This window comes from Aspergillus brunneoviolaceus, assembly GCF_003184695.1.
Source record: "Aspergillus brunneoviolaceus CBS 621.78 unplaced genomic scaffold BO95scaffold_37, whole genome shotgun sequence".
In the NCBI taxonomy this organism is placed as follows: Eukaryota; Fungi; Ascomycota; class Eurotiomycetes; order Eurotiales; family Aspergillaceae; genus Aspergillus; species Aspergillus brunneoviolaceus.
Window position 1 is genome coordinate 300,667 of NW_020290767.1, and position 22,035 is coordinate 322,701.

The window sequence follows — 22,035 nt, forward strand, 5'->3', positions numbered from 1 at the left end:
GTTACCTTATGTATATATCTGAGCTCAGGAGAACCTGCAATGATTCCATGAAGGAATTACTCCCTTGGAAGTAAAGTTTCATTAGGAAGCGACTATCTTACTACACGCTGAGCAGCACCGAATTGAGTGGATAGGGATGGGGAGGGGTCTATGGAAATATAGGCTCGACCAGTCCACTAGAAATCCTTACACACCTGTTTCGCAGTCTTGTCTATTTGCTGAATAGGTTGATCGATATCTTCCTCGCTCAGTCGCGTAGTGATGCAACACACCCTGAGGCCCACGACTCCTGACACGCGAATAGAGAAAATGCCTGCCAGGTTGTCTTTGAACAGTGTGTCCGAGATCTTGGTGTTGATTCTATCTAGACCCTCCCCCGAGCACGTTCCGGGATTATACCGGAAGGTCACGATACCAAGTTTCGCATGCGTGAGGATCTCCCACCCCTCTCGAGCCTGCAAGCGAGCTTGCACTGAGTCCGCCGTGTCGATGCCATAATCGATCATTCGGCCAATCCGCTCCTCACCCAAGACTCTCAACATGAACCACAGACTCATGGCTCGAGCGGGTCTGGTCAACTCCACGCTGAGATCCCACGGCTCAGGCTTCTCGCTCAAGCCGCCAGCCTGCTGATCCATCAATTCGGACTGCACCCCGAAGGTCGAGCACAAATGGCCCCGGTCGCGAACCAGGAGCATCCCGCAGCCGAAGGAGGAAAAGAGCCACTTGTGCGCATCCCAGGCGACGCTGTCCGCGGCGCCGAGCCCGGCCACGAGATGCGCATGGGCATGCGACAGCGCCACCGAGGCGCCGTACGCCCCGTCGACATGCAGCCAGAGCGACTCTCTCCGCGCGATGTCCGCCAGCTCGGCAATGGGATCCACCGTCCCGGTCTCAGTATATCCGCAGGTCGCGACGATCATGAACGGGAGCAGCCCCTGCCGCCGATCGGCGACCAACTGCGCTTGCAGATCCCCGACGTCGAGCTCGAAGACCTCACTGCAGCGGACGCGATGGACCTGGCGGTCGGCGAACCCGAGCACGCGCGCCATCTTGGCGACGGCGTAGTGGGCCCGCTCGCTGAGGTAGATGACCCCGCGCGCGGCGCCGTCGAGTTTCTAATCGCGCGCCACGGCAATGCTCATCAGGTTCGCGACCGACCCGCCGGACACGAACACCCCGCCCGCCGTGCGGGCCGGCAGGCCCAGCCGCGCCGCCAGCCACCGCAGCAGCTCCTCCTCGACCACGCACGGGCCCCGCCCGACCTTCCGGCCGCCGCCGTGCGCGTTGAACGCCGCCACCAGCACGTCGCCCACCCAGCTCAGCTGGATCGTGCCGGACGGGATGAACCCGAAGAACAGCGGGTGGTTGACGCGCAGTCGGTGGTCGAAGATGGTCTGCGCCTGCGCGATGACCGCCTCCAGCGGCTGTGGAGGGCCCGGCCGCGCCCATCCGCGGATCTGCGTGAGGTCTTGTGCGCTGGTGTGTTGGGTGATGGGTGCGTCGTGGCGCGGCGGCGTGATGTCCAGCAGCTCGGTGAGGAGGTGCTGGATTCGCGGCCAGTGCGTTCGGATCTCGTGGTCGAGTGCGAGGATGCTCTCCGGCACGGGTGGGGACGGGCTTGGGGCGGTATGCGAGGTCATTGTTTTGCGATGGAGTGTGGATTTGGGAGTCTGGGTGTGTACAGCTGCACAGCTCGGTGGGGAAGGGGTTGCGATGGGCTGTGCCGTGGACAGGTAGAGGCCTGTGTGCGGTGACATCAACCGGATCGGCTGGGCGAGACCGCGTAGACAAGGTCAGTCCGGGGAGAAGCCCCCGTCTCATTGTGGGGACAATGCTGTCTCTGACTCCGTCATCGGCCGTGCATGGCCCAGGAAGTGGTGGCGGTTTGGTACTGCATCAGGTTTTCTGCTCGTCGGGTCGAACTCTCTTGGTCCCGCGGAGGGGAAATCAGGGTTGCGTGTGCCGCGGACGATCCATTTGGGTTTTCGGACCACTTCGAATCGTTGGTTCATCCGTCATCGGGGTGAGGTCAAGGGCCTAGAATGAGATTTTGCATTGGGGGATGCGATTTGAGGGGTTGGTGGTAGATGCCTGTTGCTGCATTGCGTGTGTGCTGGAGCCCTGATTGAGTTTGCGACCGGTCGGGCAGTTTTGGGTGGTTGATTGTCGCCGGGTGGATGCGACTATCTTTGTCAGATGATCATCTATCTGCTGTTTTCTGGTGCTGACTACAGGTACTAATCATGGCCTGAGTCGCGCGCTCAGATGTCTGAGGAAGATGTTAGATAGAACGCTCGATGCACCTGTGGTGGAAAGCTGTTGTCGGTCCGTGCCAGGTGAACGGTCTTCTCAGGTGATCCGGCGTGCCCTAGTATAACTGCTACCTTGCATCGCCGAGGGCATTTGATAATTGAAACCACGACCAACGCTTGACCATGCGAGAAAGGAGCATCGCCATACGGGAGGCCAGGAAAGCAGATCCTGTCCCGGGACTATCCGTGTCGGAAGATTCAACTGGGTTGGCGAGCGACGAGCGACGAGCGACGGGGCTCTGGCCACGGATCGAGCTTGGGGTTGAAGACCAGCTCACCCGATCCCTAGTAGAAGGGAGTAAGCGTTTGCGACATACATGCAGCGATTCATCATGTCCCCTCTGGATCACGCAGCGAGGACTTCTCCAATCCAGTGGCAGTGTGCATCGTAGCGCGGCATACTCGCAGTAGTCACGTGCATCCCATACCCAAACGCTCACATTGTCTTGTTCCGTCGCGAGGTTCCTTCGGTCGGAAATCACACCTCATTACACCGAGCGGCGGGTGACTAAGGAGGATAGTTGAGCTCAAGGGTCACTGACGACTGGCAGAAGAGAGTGCAGGCTTAAGCTCACGTCAGTTGTGGCTTGGTGTCAGCGCCAGGCTGCTGCTGCAAGGCACCCCGCTTAGTATGTCAGCACATGCGTGTGCTACATACCGTGGACACGTGTACGAGGCAGGTATGCCCCATGCGGCCGATCGGATTGTGCCTGCTGGCTCGCCTCGCCGCGACCGGCCGTTAAGATCACGACGAGGATCTGCAGGGGATTTGCACGTCATATCACATCACTGCTTGCGAACCGTGGCACGGAAGGATAGGGGGCGGGGGCCGGCGGAACTTTCGTGCTCGCGGTCGCCTGCTTTGGCGTGCATGGGCATATGCAGGGGCCGGATGCTTGGCGTGCTGCTCGTCTCATCTTGCATGCGGCAGCGTGTTGCTTTTGAAATTCCTTCTGGCTTGTGTAGCACAGATTAGCTATCGTACTGCAGACCCTTGATTTCGATCTAGGATGAAGGGAATAGCGTGAGTTCATCTATATGAAAGAGTGGTTGTTGATATCGAGTAGTCGGAGACGACAGCAAAGGAATCTTACATAACAAATTGTCACGATATACTACAACGACATACCTCTAGTACGAAAGAGAGCAGATCGGAAGGACAATTCAACAAGAGTCGTGTTAGTAGCTTTCACTACTGGTCTCTCTCGGCTCTCGAATACTCTTCGATCATCGCATAGATTCCACAGCAGCCTCGGTGACTCAAGACACACACACAGGAGCACCAAAAGTCCCGCGGACTCCGACGACTCCAGGGCCAAGGAGTAACTCGCCGCCACCGGGGGCCCGACCTGCTGGGCAATCTCCACCAGTGCAGGCGGCTGGTTTCTTTGGCCGCGACTCCGGGGACGAGCGGGTAGCCGGTGGTGGTTGTGACGGCCTGCGCGGGGATCGAGAGAGGTCGAGCATGAAGAGCTGGCACCGGCCGTGGGGGTCGTGGGGGTGGGCTGGAAGGCTTGTGGGGGCATTGGTGGTAACTATGAGATGCAAATTGGTGAGTAATCGGCTGATGGTGGTATGGGCTTTGGGTACGAGGTAATTCAGCTGAGCTGGACTTACTGGATGGGATCAATCAGCGACCCGGGAGTGATGATGGTGGTGTTGAATTCGACGCCGAGATAAGTTGGAAGACGCAGGGAGAACCCGCGCGGGCGACTGGGCCCAAGCGGTCGCTGCGCCGAGAGCGGCGAGTGAGATGGTCATGCATAGCGTACCAAGGATACAGTCGACTCGAGCGGATCATCGCAGCGATGATGCGGGCACTTGTACGCCAGGCTTTCTCGCAACGTTGCGGTGGTTTGAATGAGATGCGGCCTCGATTAGGGGAGGATTCATAGTACAATAAAAAGGGCAAGTCCCCACCGCTGCCGGTCGCCTGCAATCCAGGCGGATTGCAGGCGGATTGCACTCGGATCGCACCCCACTTTACAGAATAGTTGGTGCCGTCGTGCAGACATGGCATGGTGGTTGGGGATGGTCAATGTTGTTGCTCCGGAAGTACGCGCGACGTTCAGGCGAGGTGGCTTGTTGACCGCCTGCTACACATGGTAGTCCGCCCGGTAGTATGGGCCTCCCAATACTTTTACAGTAGGCGATGCCTTCGGGGTGAGTGAGAAGGGGGCGAATTGCATTCTCATCTCCTCCTATTGTAACTATACCGTGATCTGGGGTGCAGAATAAGTAAGCGAATGGCCTTGTGGGCAGCGCGTCGCTCTGATGAGTATGACAAATGCAATTACATGACACTTACGTATCAAACCCATTCATATCTCCTCCTCGATGGTCTAACGGTCATGATTTCCGCTTGTCACTCCTGCCAAGGAACAAGCGCGGGAGACCTGGGTTCGACTCCCAGTCGGGGAGATTATCTTTTTGTTGATTCCGCGTGTCTTGCTTTGTTTTTCTCCCCTCTTTCCTGGTTCCCATTGTTGCATTTCCTTTGTTTCCAGCCTACCTTTCTGGCATTATAATGGGTGGCGCCTTGACCCAATCATCACGGGAGGCACAATCGGGACGGTGAATAATAAAAGACACGCGATTCTTTGTCTCTACATCATCAGAGAGGAAACAAACTATCCGGCCTCTTTACATCGTTACCTCGGACTGATGTGGGCTGACGGGTGAAGTTTAGAGTATATGAATCATCCAAATTGCCAGGTCACCCCCGACGGTCCCTGCAAGAATCCAATCACTCTAAGCCTCGACTGAATAGCATACTGGGTGTAAGAATGTCTGTCCCCGACTGTGCTCCATCTGATGCACCTCTCGACATGGCTGCACTTGTCGCCGCGGAGCGGGTCTTCCTCCGACTCTGGTACAACCACCATTACGAGCTTCATAAATCCTGGGCAGTCCAAAGGGAGAGCCCGTGGCTCCGTGCACTGGGTGGGCCTCAGCAAGATCTCGCCTGTTTCCTGGAAGCCGTGATGCAGTCTCTGACCGGAGCAAAAATAAACGAGATGTGCCCGGTTGATGAGAGCGCGTACGGGAAAATGAGGGAAGAGGAGACCCGTGGGGGCCTCGAGCTGGTCTCCTACCACTGGGGTCATTACGCGCCCATCCTGGCCCGACTCTACCGGGAGAGAAGGGGACGGGCGCGGAGGTTTCTGGATCCCGATCCCTGGCTAGCCTCCTATGGGGAAAACTGGGTGTCGCAGGCCATCCACACCATGGCCCGCTTCGACAAGGGGTTCGCAGCCTTGGGTGATTCGCAGTTTGAGCCGATCATCCGCGCCTGCATTCAGAAGTATGTGGGAACCGCCGCCGTTGCTCGCATGGGCACTGATAACACGCAGCAACCGCGCCATCCGACCCCGTTCGAACATGGCCACGACTGCCAGGTCTGTTGCCGCCCGCTGGGAGACAAGCTCGAGGCCATCTTCTGGTGCAAGCGCCACTGCGGCTTCGCCGCCCACGTCGGCTGTATTCGGGAGTGGTGTCGAGAACGGGGACCGGCGGACTCAGAAGCCCCGTGCCGAAACACCTGTCTGCAGTGTCGTCAGCCCTGGCTGAGTCCCTGGGGGGATTGTTTCTGGAAGACCCAAGACAAGATCACGTGGTGTGAATGCCGTACTGACGATACTCAAGAGGCACGGCGCGAGATGCCTGAAGGCTTGCCGGAGCGGCCCTGGCCGCCACTCGAGTGGCATAGTTTGTACTAGGGCTCATGGTGGGCTACTTTGTGCCAATCTGCAATGTTAAGTTGATTGACCTATGAAGATTTGTCATCGACGTGGCACGTAGGAAGGAGGTGAAAGTAGTTGACTCGCGGAGAGGGGACGGTCTCGGTGTACGGGAGACCGCACTGACACGAAACGCAGTCGGTCGCCTTGTAACCTTGTAAGAATCTAGGAACAGGGAAGTCAATAATAACGTTATTCGTACTAGTAGTTACCAGCCGCTCCACCTCATCAAGAAGGGACTGGGACTCTATGCTCCAAGCTCAATCTCATCCATATCCGATTAAAGGGCACCGCCTGGCAGGTGCTATAAACGCCGGCCTGACAGGCGCCTTAGCGGCCCGTCATGCGTCCCTATTCCCGATGCCTTGGGCACCCAGCCGCCATGGATGGTATTCGCGGTTCAACCTCGTAACTATTCAACCGCCAGATGTCTGCCCCGACCCAAAGAGCCCGTCCCTGCAAAGAGGGCTGCACTCAGAGAAGTGAGTGAAGCCGGCCGTCGTAAGTAGCAGTCGAAAGTGTGTCAGGCCTCCCTAATCAACCATCGAGAAGAGCAGCGCCCAATGGCTCGACCTCTACTCCAGTGGCATCGTTTGTATGAGTTCCCATTAGGGCTGGCTACGGATGGGCGAGGGGGTCCGGATTACACTCGACTCTCAGGTACGGTGGGCTACTCGTGCCAATTTGCAATAACCCAATTCTGCCGATAATACTGTTTTAGCCTTCCAAGCTGCCTAGTTTGAAAAAAAAAAAATACGCAAATATAAGTTATATTAGGATTATTAGGGCTATTAGGGTCTTAGAGTATTTTAGGCCGAAGATATTAGTTTATTAGGATTCTTTATTAGGAAATCTTGTAAATAATTTTTATATTAGGGTCAGTTAGAGAAAAGGGCGGTCTGTTGAGCAGTGAAGTAATAATATACAAAAATACTATAAGTTTACTATAAAAAATGGGGTCATTGTAGATTGGCACGAGTAGCTTGCCGTAAGCTGTTCCTTGGATTCCGCAACGCGCCGTGCCGCTGACCCGAACGAAGGGCTGATTAACCGCGGCTCCAGGATCAGATCGAGCGGCGCATATGATGCAGGTGATGCAGAATTGACGGAGTGGGCAAATGTAACATCGGTCGGAATAGCCCAACTCCCCTTGCACGACCGTGACCCCGCAATTCGAGGTGATGGAGTGTGACTGGCATCCATGTTTATTTATCCGCCTATCATGGAGTATCATGACGCTTCGCCACCAGCAGACCACCACACCCCTCTGCGGACGGCAGAGGGGTATAAGATGGTCTGCATTCTTCATCAAGGCCCACCAGCTAATCCTCACCTCAGACGTGTCTTGAATCCTCACACCACACCGTCATAGTCACTTGCTTAACCATATGCATCGCATTATCACTTTTCTGGTCGCCCTGATCCCCCTCGCGCAGGTCGTCCACGCCTCGCTGGACATCGTCCCCGGCGCGACGTGGACTGCGGCGGGGACCAACAAGCATATCCAGGCCCATGGCACCGGTAGGCACACCCGCTTCAGACTATCGCCGAGAGCCCTCGCGCGCGCACACTAACCTGCGACCGCATGTGCATCTCCAGGGCTCACCGAGGTGGACGGGGTGTATTACATAATCGGCGAGAACCACACCTCCGGCTCCAGCTTCCAGTCGATCAACTGCTACTCTAGCACGGTGGGAGGCCCTAAGACTGAATGCAATGCATGGTGTCGTATGCTGATTCTGCTCTCGAGAATCTCCTGGACTGGACGTTTGAGAACGAGCTCTTGACGTTGCAAGCCTCCGGGGATCTGGGGCCTAGCCGCGTCGTCGAACGGCCCAAGGTGATTTACAACGACCACACAAAGAAATACGTCATGTGGCTGCACATCGATGACTCGAGCTATGCGGAGGCCCGCGCAGGCGTTGCTACGAGTAATACGGTGTGCGGAGCGTATACCTATCTGTATGTTCAATCGTTTAGTTGGCGATGAAGGCAGCGTTCTGAGGAGTGTCAATTCAGGAACGCGTCGCGGCCGCTGGGGTTCCAGTCGCGAGATCTCGGTCTCTTCAAGGGTGGGCACCTCTTGACTTTAATACGATGAATACTTGATTGATATTGTGGGCCTCGGCAGATACCGATGGGACGGGCTATCTTCTCACCGAAGACGTAGGTGTTGTTGCACCATGAGCCGCATCCCCCTTCTAATGTCGCCTTCAGAGGGCCAACGGCCTGCGCATCGACCGGCTGTCGGCCGACTACTTGACCGTCGAAAGCAACGTTCATCTCTTCACGGCGGACTACGAGGCGCCCGCCGTATACAAGACCGGAGACACGTATTTCATGTTTGCCAGTCAGCTGTCCGGTTGGTTCACCCACCCAGACAATTGGTGATTATGCTAATCGCAGACGAGAGTAGGGTGGAGTACGTATATGCCATTCCGTGACTACTCGTATTGATGTGAGCACCAGGCCCAAATGATAACAAGTACACTACGGCGACGAATCTCTCCGGGGTATGGCTACACGTCGCACACTTTTGGATGAATATAGGACACGATACTGACTCCCCCTAGCCCTGGTCGGACTGGGCGGATTTTGCACCCTCGGGCTCGGAGACTTACAGCTCACAGACCAGCTATGTCGCCGATGTGAACGGCCTGGTGATGTGGGCTTACTCCTATACACCGACGCGCAGAGATCCATCGCAGGCACTAACCGTAGGGCAGGTACATGGGCGACCGGTGGGTGTCGACCGACCTGGCCTCGTCCACCTACATCTGGCTCCCGTTGACGATCAGCGGAGCTACCGCTACAATTGTACGCAGTCCCCTGTTCATCCTCCCACTTGCTTGCCTGTTACTGAGTGGCCCTCGACCTAGACCTCCGACGCCGCCTGGACCCCCTCCTTCAAAGACGGCACCTGGACTACTCTCTCTAACACCACCACATACGGCGCCAAATCCGCCGGCTTGCTCGCCGGATCCGCCACCTCCATCACCTGCTCCGGCTGCAGCTCCGAGATCATCGGCTGGCTCGGGGGCCCCGACAACGGGACTCTCACATTCGACGCGGTGGACTTCGCCGTCGCCGGGGAGAATACCCTGCAGATCTCGTACGGGAACGGCGACAGCACCCAGCGCTACTGCTCCGTCACCGTCAACGGCAAGACGCACGTCGTCGCCTTCCTGCCCTCCGGCGGACCGCAGACGCTGCGGACCAGTGTGCTGAATGCGGAGGTTAAGCAAGGCAGTGGGAATGTGGTCACCTTCTCTGCGTACAACGGGGGATACTGTAGGGATTCCTGCTCTTCGGGCGGCTGAGCTTGATGGCTAACGTTCTTCGTGCTGTTAGGTCCTGACGTTGCGGGCTTGGTCATCTCGTAGAGATCGGATTTGGCTTGGGTGGGTCGGCCTGGCTGGAATTTATGCGGAGCCCATGTTAAATGCGCGACTGAAGCGGAATAACTGTTGCCAATTCGGAAATGCGTGGGGTTGATCACGATTCCTTTTTTTCGGGTGCGGAGTGTTTTCACAATACCACGGGAGTAGTAAACAGCAGGTTCCTCCCAGCCTTGACCCTGTAGCGCTGATGCTACTAGCTAGGGCAGTTGCAATTGTGAAAATCCTTCTTAACGATTGTCCCGCGTAGCTCGTCCTTGCCAGGATTACCATCCAGCGGCCCCGCGAGCCCTAACTTGGGAGCTGCATCCGTCGGTTTCTATCCCCTTGCGATCGGGTCCAGACCACCAAGTCAGTCGGATAACTTGTCTAGATTACAACCAACACAAAAATTCCAAATCCGATCCTAGATAGTTTTGACATGCAAACACGTGATCAACCTCATCGTTGTTCCAAGACGCTACTGTCAACTAGTCAAGTCCTCACCATATTACCATAACAGTACCCGCGCCAATATCACACATTTCTTCCGGAGTAAAGCTCATTCACAGAACATTTGCCATCACCCCCACTCCGCCTAGCAAAAGTGCACCGGCCGCCATCTCTCGGGCGTGTACAGCACCGCCAGTGAACAGTCCAGTCGACGGAGTGGCAGTGGCGGTGGCGGCGGAAGACACAGCAGGGGTGGAGGTCGGCACGGAGGACGGAGCGCCCGCGGAGGTGCTCGAGGTTGTGGTCGGGATGACAGGGACAGAGGTCGAGCTGCTGCTGCTACTGCTGCTGCTGCGTGTCTCATCGACGGACGTGGAGGAAGAGGATGGAGCGGAGGGCGCGGAGGTCGGTTGAGTGGTGGTGTCGGGAACGTCCGCGGCACTCGACACGGTCGGAGTCAGGGTCACGCCGTACTGCTGGGCGCAGGTTTCGCGGTCCAAGCCCTACACTTGGTCAGTCTCGATGGTCTTGCATGGGAAGATGGATGGGTGAACGTACGGTGGGACAGCAGTAGGGGTCCTGAAGGCAGAAGGAGTCGCCGGGGCAGGCCCCTGCATGGGTGTCGGTTAGCTAGCTGACAGTGGAACGGAGGAGGCTGATATTGGGCACGTACAGGTCCCGCCTGGACAGCAGGTGTCACCCCGCGAGGGGAAGTAGCAGGTGTTGCTGGTGCCACAAAGGATTGAGCCATCCGGACAGTCGGAGACGGTTGTTGTACCGGGGATGAAGGCGCCGTTGCCGCTGCTCTGGCGCTTCAGAAGATGCGCAGCCTCCAGCTGAGTGAGGCCGTGCGCGGTGGCCATGGCCAAGAGAGGGGTAAGTACAAGCAAAGAGGGACGCATGTTGATCAACAGAGGGATACACGGATTGAACGAGTGGAGGTGAAGACAAATCAGGGTGGACAAAGAACATTGGGACAGGAGCAGCAGGGGGCGGAGTTCCCAGCCTTTATAGTTCTCTGCCGTTGGCCTTGTTGGTCGTGCCAGAATATATCTCCAGCACCAGGATACGAGGTCCCTGCATCGCGTTTGCTTGTTCCTAGCGGCTAATCTGCGAATACGAGTCCCTGGCCATTGAGGGTTGCAGCCAAGGAAGTCGATTTGGCGAGTCCTGTCGATCCCCTGGTGCCAAGACCGGGTTGACTGGATTGGCGGTCGTTGCAGAGTACGAGAAGTGCAGCTGTTTGGTGGAGAGCAGAGCGGTTACGTTAAGCAGCGTTTTGACGCCTGTCTTGGGCCGATGATCTCAATTAAGCACCGAGGTGCAAGGGTGGATGGCCGTCTCACGAGGGGGGAGTTAGAGTTATCGATAGCGGCGCATTGACCTATTTCACCGGCCAATCAGACTAGAAAGCCGGTAGTGCAATCCTTAGCCAGGGTCTCTAGTGCACATCTGTGGCATGTAGGATCATTTGCAGCCTCGTTTCCTCGCTTTGGTCCCGAACTATTGAGCAACTATCCCGCTGCCGTGCCAGCTATCGATGACAGCAGTTGTCTGCACTACTCAACCCTGATGCATTGACCGAGCTATCCTAGTAGTGAACACACTCATGATCTCCTGGATTATCCTGGTTGGCGGTGGATTTTTGTATGATGCCAGCCCCGCCAAGGAGAGTGGAAATAAGGTCAGCCTCTCAACACGGGCCGGGGATGCAGCCCCGGGCCACGATTGAGTGCTTTAGTGCCAATCCTTCTGCACCCCGCATTCTCTACCGCTAGCCAGGCAGATGACTCACAATACTCAGTGTAAATACACCTGTAACTAACATTGCCGCCAGGAATAGAAGATGTGACAGATCACGGATAGGGCAAGAAGTTCGGCTCGGATGAATTCCGCCCGCGTGCCCGCCCCCCCCACCAATGGCATCATAGCTTACTCACCCCTTCACCATTCACCCATCAATCATTCCATCAGTTAATCATTTATCACCGAAGTAATAGCAACATCGAACCGCAGTATCATCGCATCCACACAACACAGTCAACCATGACCATCACCCAAGAGCTCTCCTCCTGGCTCGCTCCGTCCACCGTAGAGGTGTCCGCCCCGCCGCAACTCGGCCACCCCGCCCCCTCATCGCCCGAGCTCCCCCTGCCCAACCCCAACCGCCAACCCACGATCATCCTCTTTCTCCGCCACTGCGGATGTCCAGGTTCGTCTGCCTCCTCCCCTTCCTTCCGACCACGCTGACGAGATCACCAGTGGCGGAATCCGATTTCCGCACCCTTCGCCTAGCAGCCGCCCAGCACCCGCAGCTCGACTTCGTCGCGGTCTCGCATAGCGATGCACCCTCCACGGCGCGGTGGCTGGAGGCGGTGGGTGGGGCGGCAGCGCCTGGGTCGGGGTCTCGATCGACTCCGGTGCGGGTGATCGTCGATGTCGAACGGCGACTGTATGCGCGCTGGGGCTCGGGGGTGGCCTCCTGGAGTCACGTGATGAGCCCGAGCGCGCTGATGAATATCGTCAAGTTGGGCCGCGAGAAGGGGATCTGGAACCGGCCGACGCAGAGCGGCAGTCGGTGGCAGGCGGGGGGGTTCTGGGCCGTGGATGGCGAGGGGATCGTGCGCTGGGGCCGGCCGGCCAGGCGGACGGATGACTTCATGGATGTTGAGGCGGCGATTCAGGCTGTTCGCTAAGTAGATGGTTCGATCGGGTATTGGGTTGGTGTGAACATATTAAGTCTAGTCGTCTAGTTGAATGGTTCGTACGTGGAATGGTGTTGCGTGACAGCTGATGTTACAGTACTTCATTGGTCTAATCTGGGTGTTTGTGCTCCTCTCCGCACAGCGACAACGGGATACACCTCAAAAACAGCCTGCAATTCCGGTGGGAACTGCCGGCGTAGCCCTACGCTGGCCCGGTTGAGCAGTGCCCACAGTCGTTGGTCGTCGGCTGCATCACTCAGGGGTCGCGTGAACCGGTCCCGAGTGAAGTCCCACGAAATGCGTACGCCAGCGGTACGTTCGAGTTCCCACCAGTCCTGAAGCGTATCCTCCATCGGCTGTTCCAGATCCGGCGGTACGTCTTCGATCACGTAGACTGTTTGGATGTGCTGGAAATGGCGGAAAATGTCGTGGAATAGGCCGGCAGAGTTGACGAAGAGCTCTCTGGCCAGCGCGATCTGTCGGACGGCCGACGGTATGGTGGTGACGGATTGTCCTTCCAGCTCCTCCAGTCGCTCAAACGGCTCGAGGATGAAATGCAGGTAATCGTCTGATGCGCCTGAGGAGATGTACAGCGCGTCGTGCATGGGGTCAATCACCCGTGCTACCGTCAAGGGTTGCTGCGCTGGATGGACTGCGATCGTTGCTCCTTGGCGCTGGAGCCATCTCAAGGCAATGGCCCGCGCCTCCCGATTCACAAAGACCTGTGGGAGGTCCATCCGTACGCTCTGCAAAAGCGTGTGGCGGAACTCGAGCGTAGGCTGTCCAGCCCCGGTGGTTGGGTCGCAGGGGCTCAACTGCCAACACCCCTCTTTCCAGCGATAAATGGGACGGCCAAGTTTCTGCGGAAGACTGTCCTCCCAGATTTGTGTTCGCAGCTCTGCTGGGAGATGGGAGAATTTGTAGAAGCCCATGATGTGGACTCGGGGGCATCTTATCTGGACGATAAATGATAGGCAAGGAAGTCGTATACCCAGGAATCTCAGCCTGGCTGGGCACAAGCAACAGATCATACTAGTACTGATATCGCTTAGCGGGTGGGCCCGGGATGTGTCGATACGAGACACTTCTATCGCCGCATCAAATAGGCGTAAAGCACAACTACAACTTCGCCTGCGCCCTCCGCCGCAGACTGTCCTGGACCAACTGCACAGCCTCCGCCGCACATCCAAACGAAGCCTGATATCCAAACCCGCCATGCCCATAATTATGCACCACCGCCACCCCTCCTATTGACTCCTGCTCCACTCGTGGTCCATCTTTTCGTATAGGTCGCAACCCCACCCCATGCCGGATAATGTCCAGCCCCTCAATGCCCTGCCCTTCAGCCACGAGCTCGGGACACGCCGCAATCGCGCGCCGCATGATCCGTACCGCGAGATTGGGATCCGGCAGCGGATCCCACTGGTTCTGCTGGTAGCAGCCCCCCAGAATCGTGCCGCCCCCGGCGGCGCGCGTCATCATGTAACACAATTCCTCTTCCCCGTCGTCTGTTCCGGACAGGGCGGCCATCCTCCCGGGCGTGTTGCGGACGACGACGATCTGTCCGCGACCCGGGTAGAGCGTCTCATCGCGCACGCCCCCGAGGGTCTGCGAGGAAAGACCGGTGCAGTTTACCACGATGTCTGCTTGGCGTCCGGAGTGGTGGGCGTGTGCTGCGTCGGTGATGTGCTTGAAGACTGCGCGCTTGAATATGGCTCCGTTTTTGCGACACTGGCCCAGGAGCCACGGGAGGTAAATTGCGGTGTTGATGCAGACGGAAGTGAAGGTCTGGGCGCTGTCAATGCCAGGAGGAAGCTGGTCTTTGGGCATGGATCGAAACTGTGCTGTGGCTTAGTGGAATGGAGTGGAAGAAGGGAGGGGGGGGGTTGGGGGTCAAATACACACGTTGGGAACGACGTCGCGGTACCACGGCTCTGCGTTCATTAGGGCAGCGAAGTTCTTGCCGGTCGCTGTCTCTTGATCTTTGATGCGGTTGTAGATCACATTGTCTGGGTTATACTTAGGTCTGGAGCGCCACTGGCGGGTGGAGAGGGTGGGTGAAGATACCTTGAAAGTGGATGCCGGCTTCTGGGTACTTCTCCGTTATCTCCCGCAGCGGTTGCCAGGTTTCTCGTTCCCATCTGGCTTGGTTGCTACCAGCTGCGCCCATTCTATAATGTGTCAGTAGTGTAGTAGAACCACGAGAGGGGGATTCGTACGGCGAGTAGTTGGCACCGGCCCAGGGAGACGCGTATTCGATGTCATAGTCCCCGGGCATGTGTTTAGCGACCACCGTGATGGAGTTGGTCGGGTCTTGCGATAGCAGAAAGGCGGTGGTGAGTCCGGAGACGCCTGCCCTGAGATGGCATCATCAGCAAAGAGCTTCCAGTATGGGCCGAGCAGCGCACCCAACGATCACGATAGTGTTTGTTGCCATGCTTTTCGTTCCTGATGGATGGATAGATGGATGGATGGATGGATGGATGATCCGTGTGTTGTGACGAGACCGATTACGGCGGGATGGAGATAAGTTAAGCAGCGCGGGTGGATCGATCGCGACTGACACGTGATTAGGCGATAGGTCGATAAGAGCACGTGACCTTATCTCCCCGCGATCCTTCTCTCGGCGTACATACTGCCGGTACTGTACAGTAACTTAACTTACTTCAATCTCATTAACGAGATCCAATAAGTTGAATAGCTTCATTTCCTCGCTGCCTTGGTGTCAAAAGTCTCTCCCGCCAACACCCGTCATCCGAAACATTCGCCATGACCATAACACAGATTTTAACCCAGTAATCTACGGGAGAGCATCATCCACCCCCATTTCCCCCATTTCCTCCGTTGTCCCCATTGTCCCCATGGTCCCCATCGTCGTCGCCGTCGTCCCCATTCCCGTCCCCATTTCCAGGACCATGCAGGATATCCGCCGCGATCTTTTCCGCCAACATATCTACCCACTTATCAGCTTCGATCCACAACCACCTTACACCTTCGATTCACCCCTTAGACAATCGAAAGGCAACCACTGGTGTAGCGAAAGAGACAAAACTCACAACACGTGGCCTGCGGATGCCCCGGCGGCAAGATAGCGAACGCACTCGCATCCACGACCCGCAACCCACTCACCCCAAACACGCGGGCCCGATGATCCACCACCGCCATGCTGTCGTTCCGGGTTCCCATCTTGCACGTGCACGCCGCGTGGTAGATGGTCATGACCGTCTGCCGGATGACCGCCAGGATCTCCGCGTCCGTCTGCACTTTCGGCCCCGGGAAGTACTCCTCCCCGATCACGATGGGCGCCATCGCCGCGCTGTGCCACGCCTCCCGCATCCGCCGGTACATGGCCACCACCGTCTGCGCGTCCGCCTCCGTCGACAGCCAGTTCGGCTGCACGATCGGTAGGGTGTCCGTGTCGTTCGACGCCAGCGTCACCGTCCCGCGCGAGCTGGGCGCCACCAGCGACCCGATCATCGACGCGTACATGAAGCCGTCTTTGGGTTGGTCGAACAGCGGGTTCGCCAGGTCGCCGAGGAAGATGTGGAAGGAGATATACTGTCCTCTCGGGGCAAGGAGAGGGGGGAGAGAGTCAGTTGGTGATGGAAGGCAGCGGGGGGGGGGGGCTACGGGTATCGATGGGAAGACGCACCTCTGCTTCCGGCCAGCTGGGTGGGAACCATGACAGGTTACGCAACGTATCAGCGGAGAAGCGCTGGCGCAGGGGATCTGGGATCTTCTCCCAGGCCAGGTAATCGGCCGATGGGTTGGTGAAGAGACCCCGCCGCACGGAGAAATACAGGGCGAGTTGCTCGGCCGCAAAGGCGTAGTTGTTGGCGATATTCGTGCCGGTGATGAGTCGGACCCGGTATGACGGACCAAAGAGCAGGTGATCCCACATGTTCTGACCGACTCCGGGGAGATCGACGACCTGCGGGATGTTGTATTGACTTAGGGCTTCTGAGGGCCCGATGCCGGAGACCATCAACAACTGCGGGCTCTGGAAGGCCCCCGCCGAGACGATCACCTCCCGATTGGCGTGCAGGGTGTACGTTGATGTCTCGGTGCGGACTTCCACCCCGGTCGCCTTCCTGTCAGAGTCGAACAGGATCCGCTTCCCCATCGTGGTTTTGTAGAGAGTGAGCGTCACCAGACGGTCGCTGTTCGCTGCGGCGCCCATGAAAGCAGCTTCCGAACTGCTCCGTGTTCGGTCCGATGGGCGGACGGTGAAGGGGCACCATTGCGCACCTAGTAAATGCCCACTGCTGAAGTCTTGTGTCTCGTTGATGCCAATTGCTTGCATTCCGCCAACCATCCAGCTGGAGAATGGGATACTGTCGATTGGGTAGGATACTTGGAGGGGCCCCCCGGCCGGAGAGTATGCGGCCGGGTTATATTGCACGGAGGCGTTGGGGGGGCGAAGCTCGTTCTGAGGAGGGTAGAAGGTGGTCGTTCGTTGGTAGAAAGGGAGGACCTGATCGAACGTGTAGCTCTGATCCTCGACGAGGTCGGCCCACCGTTGCATGGAGCCGTTATCGGGTCTGCGATCGTTTAGCAATCCATGGCTCAATGACATGGGCACTCTGTGGCTCGAAACCTCTGGTATATCATCACGTTGCATACTGAGCTAGACGGAGTCAGTGTCGTGGTCACATACTTTTCAAACACACAGTCGGGCGAGGAGTGCCTTCTTACCAACCCCCAAACGTCTTGTGTCGGCCATAATGTACCTGGCGGTAGTTCGCGCCCGGGACCGGGGCCGTGATGAAATTCCAGTCAATTGGAGTGGTGGCAGTCGGACTCGAGCCCAGGCCGACAATCACTGCCCCTGGAATCTTCGCCAAAGGCCAAACCGCCTCATAGAAGTCGCCGGCTTCGACGAGAGCCACGCTCAGCTTCTGCTCCGCGAGTCGGGCTGCCAGTGTGAAGCCGGACGTCCCGGCGCCAACAACGACATAGTCAAAGCTAGCATCGACCCCAAAGACCCCCTCTGTCAGCTTATGTGGTTTGGTTTCCGCTCCGTAATATCCTGCAACGGCGAGCAGTAGAATGGTTAGGTGGGCTCTGAGCGAGAGCATGACGACAACGCGGGAGGTCAGCTCTGTGGGCCTCTGTGAAGAACCGGCGGGCTTGAGTATCGACTCTAATGCGTAGCACGTTGCGTAGTTGGGGAAAAGGTGATATATGGTACGTCGTGTGCAGAAATCCGATATCTGGAGACAGACCGATCGCCTAATGCTACTGTGCCCGGCTTATTCTTCGAGGCATGAATGGCATATGATACACCCGGGGTATTCGAGGCTGTGTCACCTCTATCGCACTGGTGAGACAACTGCACATGCTTGGTCAGTCTGGAGCATCGCACTTCTAATGCTAAATTGAAGAATCATGCCCTTCCAGGCGACACTCCCTGTGACCCAATAGATGCTTCTTGATGGTTGGAAGCTATTCTCTTATATAACGTAACATCCACGTGAAGGAGATCCCATTGCGGAGATGATATAACAGTCCGAACTGCACCTCCTATCCTAGTGCCCATGTCAACAGCCCAGAAGCACAAGTCAGTATGTGATTTGTTTGTTTTCTGAGTGTACGATTACAACATCTTCGATGGGCTAGTCAAAGCGCACAACCCATTTCTCGCCAGAATATTTCCCATGATCCACAATTCGCCGTTTCTTCTAGCTGCAGACTTCCGACAATTCTAATCCACCGCCTGAACAGCCACCTTCAGCAGATTCTCCTGACCAAGGGCGTTCTGAGTAAGGCGAGCATTGAACTTCAAAATCCGCTTGGTCTTGTTGAGGCTCACCACATCCAACGGCAGCGGCTCAGCGCTGATGTACCAGGCCACACCCTCGGTACACGGAGGCGTCGTGAGGGAGCCGATGTATCGGTAGATATCGTGGATCTCGAGATGCGCGGTCAAGTATTTGAAGTCGAGATATCCGGTCTCTGTGGATGTTCTGGGCCTGTCGACGTCATCGAGATGGTTGAAGATGGAATCGAAGGGGTGAACGGCTTCGCCAGTCGAGGAGAGTTGGAAGAGGAAGGCTACCACTGCTATGCTGGTTCCTAGTGATGTGAGGCTTGGCTCGGAGAGACTCGATGTCGGGGATTTGGGCTGGGATGTAGCTTACCATAATCCTTGAAGACGAAGTGCACCTCCAGCGGAAAGTACTCTTGGTCCACGCGATGCTCGCTCGGGGTGTGGAAGTGAAACTGGGCCAGCTGGTACTGGTGGTTCTCGCTGACAGTGAGAGTGCCCTGCGCTAGTGCTACCTCTAGACTTGAGCCTAGGTTCGAAATCTTGGCTTCATCGGCGGCGGTGATATCGAGTGCAAGGCTGCTGGATGCGACATAGTCAACCTCCTCGCTGAGGACGTCGATCGGGGATTGATGCTTCCCTTGAGGGCAGGCAGCGTTGGCCTTGTTTATATGGTGCCACGTGAACGGTCCCCCCAGCTCGGTGTAGTTGAAGAGGTTGATGGCGGCTTGATCACCGGCAGCGCGAGGGAATAGGAAGGTGTCGCTGATGCAGGAAGCGTAGGCAGTGGTCGCCACGAGGAGAAGGGTAAGATGCTTCATGGTGGATGCTTTGTGGACGAACGTGTAGGTGTGGCATGTTCCAGGCTGTGTGAAATCAAAGCTCTTTCGCCTTATGTTCGGAAGGTCCTCTGGAAGAACTGTACTTCCGGGTCTATGTGTGAATGTATATAGCCCTTCATCAAATTTTCGCTATTCTGATTTCTTTGATTCACTGTAGATGTGTGAATGCAAGTCCCGCGGCGATGTAGAACCGCGGAATGATAACATCCTTCATCAGAGTATTCATACACGGGTAGTGAATTTCAAGGATCTCGATTGTCTGCAAAGTAGCCCCAGCCAGTTCCCGTTGTTCTGACGTTTCACTCAAATCAATCTAATCATGAGCTACTCTGCTTGCGTACCGGGACCAGCGTCAATGTCCAGTGAGAAGTCTGCCGAAGAACAGACGGGGCATTGTAGTCACCTTCAGATCAAATCGCTCTCAAGCCTTCACAGATTATGTGTCTCTGTAAATCGAACCAAGCAAATTACTCGGAGGTTCCAGCCAACAAGACCCTGATCGCGCCACAGATCCCAGCCGCCGAAGAAATTACAAATGCACTCAATTGACGACGTGCTCAATCATCCAACGTCAGATCTACGAAGTCCGCCTCCTCCGCTGTCCTCTTCATCCCAGCTAGCGATGGCACGTTGGGTGCGGGCGGAAAGTTGTGAAAGCCCGGCTGATACTGCTGGCTCAGCGATGTAGGGGTAGACTCAGATCTCGATGCCACAGGCTGCTCAGACGGGACATCCAGCGCGCGCATGCGCACGATATTCTCGTAGTCATCTAGAAGCAGGACTGTGAGACGCACCTGATCAAAGCTCTGGATCTGCTTACTGGCCTCGAGTTTCCTCTGCTGCCACGCGAGCTGGGAATCCCCCACCTGGGCAAAGGTCTTGGTCACCACCAACTTGGGGTTGGTCCAGCGAGAATGGTCCGTTTCATGAATGCAGTCCACGCGCGCCTGGTCGAGCTTCTGATGGATATGCGCGCGACGCTTTTTGCTCATGGGCTGTACCCATACCCGGCTGACGGGGTCGCGGGGGAACCTGTTGACATCGTAGCAGTTGCCGCAACAGGATTGTATCGTGGGACAGACGATATTGCTGGTGGCCGAGCTGGGCTTCAGGCCGAGGTAGTTGCCGATGTAGGCGTAGAAAATCGCCGCAAGCGTCTGGCTGAAGCCTGCGACGGATGGGTGAGCAGGGTTCTGTTGGTAGAATGGCAGGAAGGAGTGCAGAAATGAAGCCAGAGGTAGTGGAATGTGGATGAGCTTATGCTGGGGGCTCCGGTGACGAATCTTTGCCAGAAGGTCTGGATCAGATCATTGTCAAGACTGTGACGAACCAGTGACTGGACAAATGCCAGTGTCTCTTCCGGCGTGACTGGGCCAGTCTTTTGGTCGAGTCCCACATCCTTGTTATTTTGGAGATCTCGGAGTCGTCGATAGTAAGCTAGCGTATCAGATGGGTCTACTTTTCATGAACGTTAAAGGTGGAGACGTCCAGTCGACTGAGCAGCCCGCAGGCAATATCTCTGTAAAGCTTGGATTCTTCTTCCTTGGGAAACGTGCCGACTTCCAATTGCTGATCGAGTTGGGAGAGGAAGCCGAGGGCAAAGAATAGGACCCTATCGGTGCCCTTGACTAAGGGAGCAATGCTTGTGTCAAGTCAGCACCAAGCTAAGGAGCGAGATAAGAAGACGTACCACGTTAAAAGGTAGAAAAAATTGCAATACATTATGGCTATACCTACTACAGCATGACCGTCTTGCTGATTGAGCTCCAGCTGCGGCATTATTTTTTAGTATTTGATTATGAACACTGTGCGCCCAGTTCCGAAGTTTGTCGGAAATGGATTGATTCTGGAGAACCAAGCGCGCTACTGCTGTATGTCTCTGCTTGAAGTATGGGTAGGCGAGGACCGTAGAATGCAATCTATAGTTGCTAGATGAGACCGACCCGAAGCAGACCGAAGTCATATCCGTCTTGCACTTTAGCCAAGGAACTTCCTTCACAGGCGAATTGCTCCTAAGCCCAAGCGAAGAAGTCCATTGACAGCTTGCCCTTGTGAAACCGGGCGGCTTCTTCAAAGAACGCTGAATCCTCGGTTCCGAAGGCGGCCTTGAGGATCTCGATCATTGTCTCGTCGGCGAAGATTCGACCGCTGGGGTACGACGGCCTTGGATTCTCTTCGCTCCTTCTCCACAGCCCAAACACGAGCTCCTTGAGCGTCTTGATCCACAGCGGGTCAGCATCCGGGGTTAACACAACTCTAGCATAGTACTTGATAGTTGACTCGATGTTATCCTCATCCTTCATGTACAACATGCTGCGGCCACTGTTCAGCTTCTCCTGCAGACCTGGCCGCAGATGGCGTAGTGGTAGAACGTCGTCGGCTAGGCTTCGGGTGACAGTAAGAATTAGGGCTCTTACTAAATCTTGGAGGCTTTAGATTCGAATCATATTGCAGCTATATATTCTATTTAAAGATATCTATTTCGATTGACCTAGAATAAAATAAGTCTACTAAAAATAGCAGGCGGAAAAAGCAGTCTACTGAAAGGTTTATAATATATATTATATAGTTGAATCAGTCTAATTTAGCTTTGGATATAGACCTATATCTATTAATTCTGTATCGGACTTTTAGATTAAAAATAACTGTTTTGAGTACTAGTATTCTAAACAAAATACGGATTAGACCCCTGAAAAAGCCTGGATCCGAAGAAGTACAAAAAAATTTAATTCAATTTAATTTATGGATTAGAACTAGAATCATATTAGAATATTAGAGAATGGCTTAACGCTGATAAGACAACTTCATAGCTTGCATACTCGAAATGCGGGCTCCT

The 22,035-nt window shown here is 56.0% G+C and overlaps 12 protein-coding genes and 1 non-coding gene across 13 annotated transcripts; 5 read left to right on the forward strand and 8 right to left on the reverse strand.

The window, feature by feature from the left end:
- Positions 1-58: 58 nt before the first annotated feature.
- On the reverse strand, positions 59-1,199 carry BO95DRAFT_443286 (pyridoxal phosphate-dependent decarboxylase family protein). The gene has a single exon (XM_025586630.1). The coding sequence runs from the start codon at positions 1,050-1,052 to the stop codon at positions 177-179; it is 876 nt and encodes a 291-aa protein (XP_025441871.1). The 5' UTR covers positions 1,053-1,199; the 3' UTR covers positions 59-176.
- On the reverse strand, positions 1,119-1,643 carry BO95DRAFT_464153 (PLP-dependent transferase; the record flags this gene model as incomplete). The annotated part of the gene is made up of 1 exon (XM_025589034.1): positions 1,119-1,643. One exon carries the CDS (start codon positions 1,641-1,643, stop codon positions 1,119-1,121), a length of 525 nt encoding a protein of 174 aa, XP_025441872.1.
- A 1,715-nt stretch (positions 1,644-3,358) lies between these two features.
- On the forward strand, positions 3,359-4,338 carry BO95DRAFT_443287 (uncharacterized protein). Its single transcript, XM_025586631.1, has 2 exons — positions 3,359-3,850; positions 3,933-4,338. Exons 1-2 carry the CDS (start codon positions 3,781-3,783, stop codon positions 4,208-4,210), a joined length of 348 nt encoding a protein of 115 aa, XP_025441873.1. The 5' UTR covers positions 3,359-3,780; the 3' UTR covers positions 4,211-4,338.
- A 308-nt stretch (positions 4,339-4,646) lies between these two features.
- On the forward strand, positions 4,647-4,736 carry BO95DRAFT_t169. The gene has a single exon. It is a non-coding gene; the product is annotated as a tRNA-Asp (tRNA).
- A 171-nt stretch (positions 4,737-4,907) lies between these two features.
- On the forward strand, positions 4,908-6,099 carry BO95DRAFT_443288 (uncharacterized protein). Its single transcript, XM_025586632.1, has one exon. The coding sequence runs from the start codon at positions 5,102-5,104 to the stop codon at positions 6,032-6,034; it is 933 nt and encodes a 310-aa protein (XP_025441874.1). The 5' UTR covers positions 4,908-5,101; the 3' UTR covers positions 6,035-6,099.
- A 1,233-nt stretch (positions 6,100-7,332) lies between these two features.
- Positions 7,333-9,637, forward strand: BO95DRAFT_443289 (glycosyl hydrolase family 43 protein). The gene is made up of 11 exons (XM_025586633.1): positions 7,333-7,576; positions 7,655-7,746; positions 7,806-8,017; positions 8,075-8,127; positions 8,187-8,221; positions 8,273-8,417; positions 8,519-8,568; positions 8,629-8,720; positions 8,782-8,872; positions 8,935-9,346; positions 9,407-9,637. Exons 1-11 carry the CDS (start codon positions 7,444-7,446, stop codon positions 9,436-9,438), a joined length of 1,347 nt encoding a protein of 448 aa, XP_025441875.1. The 5' UTR covers positions 7,333-7,443; the 3' UTR covers positions 9,439-9,637.
- Positions 9,638-9,755: 118 nt separating this feature from the next.
- Positions 9,756-10,812, reverse strand: BO95DRAFT_482545 (uncharacterized protein). Its single transcript, XM_025590252.1, has 3 exons — positions 10,559-10,812; positions 10,444-10,496; positions 9,756-10,388 (listed from the first exon to the last, which is right to left on the reverse strand). Exons 1-3 carry the CDS (start codon positions 10,785-10,787, stop codon positions 9,999-10,001), a joined length of 672 nt encoding a protein of 223 aa, XP_025441876.1. The 5' UTR covers positions 10,788-10,812; the 3' UTR covers positions 9,756-9,998.
- A 1,043-nt stretch (positions 10,813-11,855) lies between these two features.
- On the forward strand, positions 11,856-12,685 carry BO95DRAFT_443291 (uncharacterized protein). Its single transcript, XM_025586634.1, has 2 exons — positions 11,856-12,097; positions 12,148-12,685. The coding sequence occupies exons 1-2, from the start codon at positions 11,932-11,934 to the stop codon at positions 12,579-12,581; spliced, it is 600 nt and encodes a 199-aa protein (XP_025441877.1). The 5' UTR covers positions 11,856-11,931; the 3' UTR covers positions 12,582-12,685.
- A 6-nt stretch (positions 12,686-12,691) lies between these two features.
- Positions 12,692-13,522, reverse strand: BO95DRAFT_464160 (uncharacterized protein; the record flags this gene model as incomplete). The annotated part of the gene is made up of 1 exon (XM_025589035.1): positions 12,692-13,522. The coding sequence occupies one exon, from the start codon at positions 13,520-13,522 to the stop codon at positions 12,692-12,694; it is 831 nt and encodes a 276-aa protein (XP_025441878.1).
- Positions 13,523-13,709: 187 nt separating this feature from the next.
- BO95DRAFT_497304 (FAD-dependent oxidoreductase) lies at positions 13,710-15,093 on the reverse strand (the record flags this gene model as incomplete). The annotated part of the gene is made up of 5 exons (XM_025590880.1): positions 14,999-15,093; positions 14,810-14,947; positions 14,658-14,761; positions 14,496-14,599; positions 13,710-14,429 (listed from the first exon to the last, which is right to left on the reverse strand). The coding sequence occupies exons 1-5, from the start codon at positions 15,025-15,027 to the stop codon at positions 13,710-13,712; spliced, it is 1,095 nt and encodes a 364-aa protein (XP_025441879.1). The 5' UTR covers positions 15,028-15,093.
- A 310-nt stretch (positions 15,094-15,403) lies between these two features.
- On the reverse strand, positions 15,404-17,668 carry BO95DRAFT_464162 (GMC family oxidoreductase; the record flags this gene model as incomplete). The annotated part of the gene is made up of 4 exons (XM_025589036.1): positions 15,404-15,543; positions 15,647-16,148; positions 16,243-17,212; positions 17,286-17,668. 4 exons carry the CDS (start codon positions 17,666-17,668, stop codon positions 15,404-15,406), a joined length of 1,995 nt encoding a protein of 664 aa, XP_025441880.1.
- Positions 17,669-18,294: 626 nt separating this feature from the next.
- BO95DRAFT_364066 (putative carbonic anhydrase) lies at positions 18,295-19,178 on the reverse strand (the record flags this gene model as incomplete). Its single annotated transcript, XM_025582645.1, has 2 exons — positions 18,295-18,665; positions 18,731-19,178. The coding sequence occupies 2 exons, from the start codon at positions 19,176-19,178 to the stop codon at positions 18,295-18,297; spliced, it is 819 nt and encodes a 272-aa protein (XP_025441881.1).
- Positions 19,179-19,756: 578 nt separating this feature from the next.
- Positions 19,757-20,921, reverse strand: BO95DRAFT_432315 (uncharacterized protein; the record flags this gene model as incomplete). Its single annotated transcript, XM_025585052.1, has 3 exons — positions 19,757-20,392; positions 20,670-20,841; positions 20,890-20,921. The coding sequence occupies 3 exons, from the start codon at positions 20,919-20,921 to the stop codon at positions 19,757-19,759; spliced, it is 840 nt and encodes a 279-aa protein (XP_025441882.1).
- Between the last annotated feature and the right edge of the window lie 1,114 nt (positions 20,922-22,035).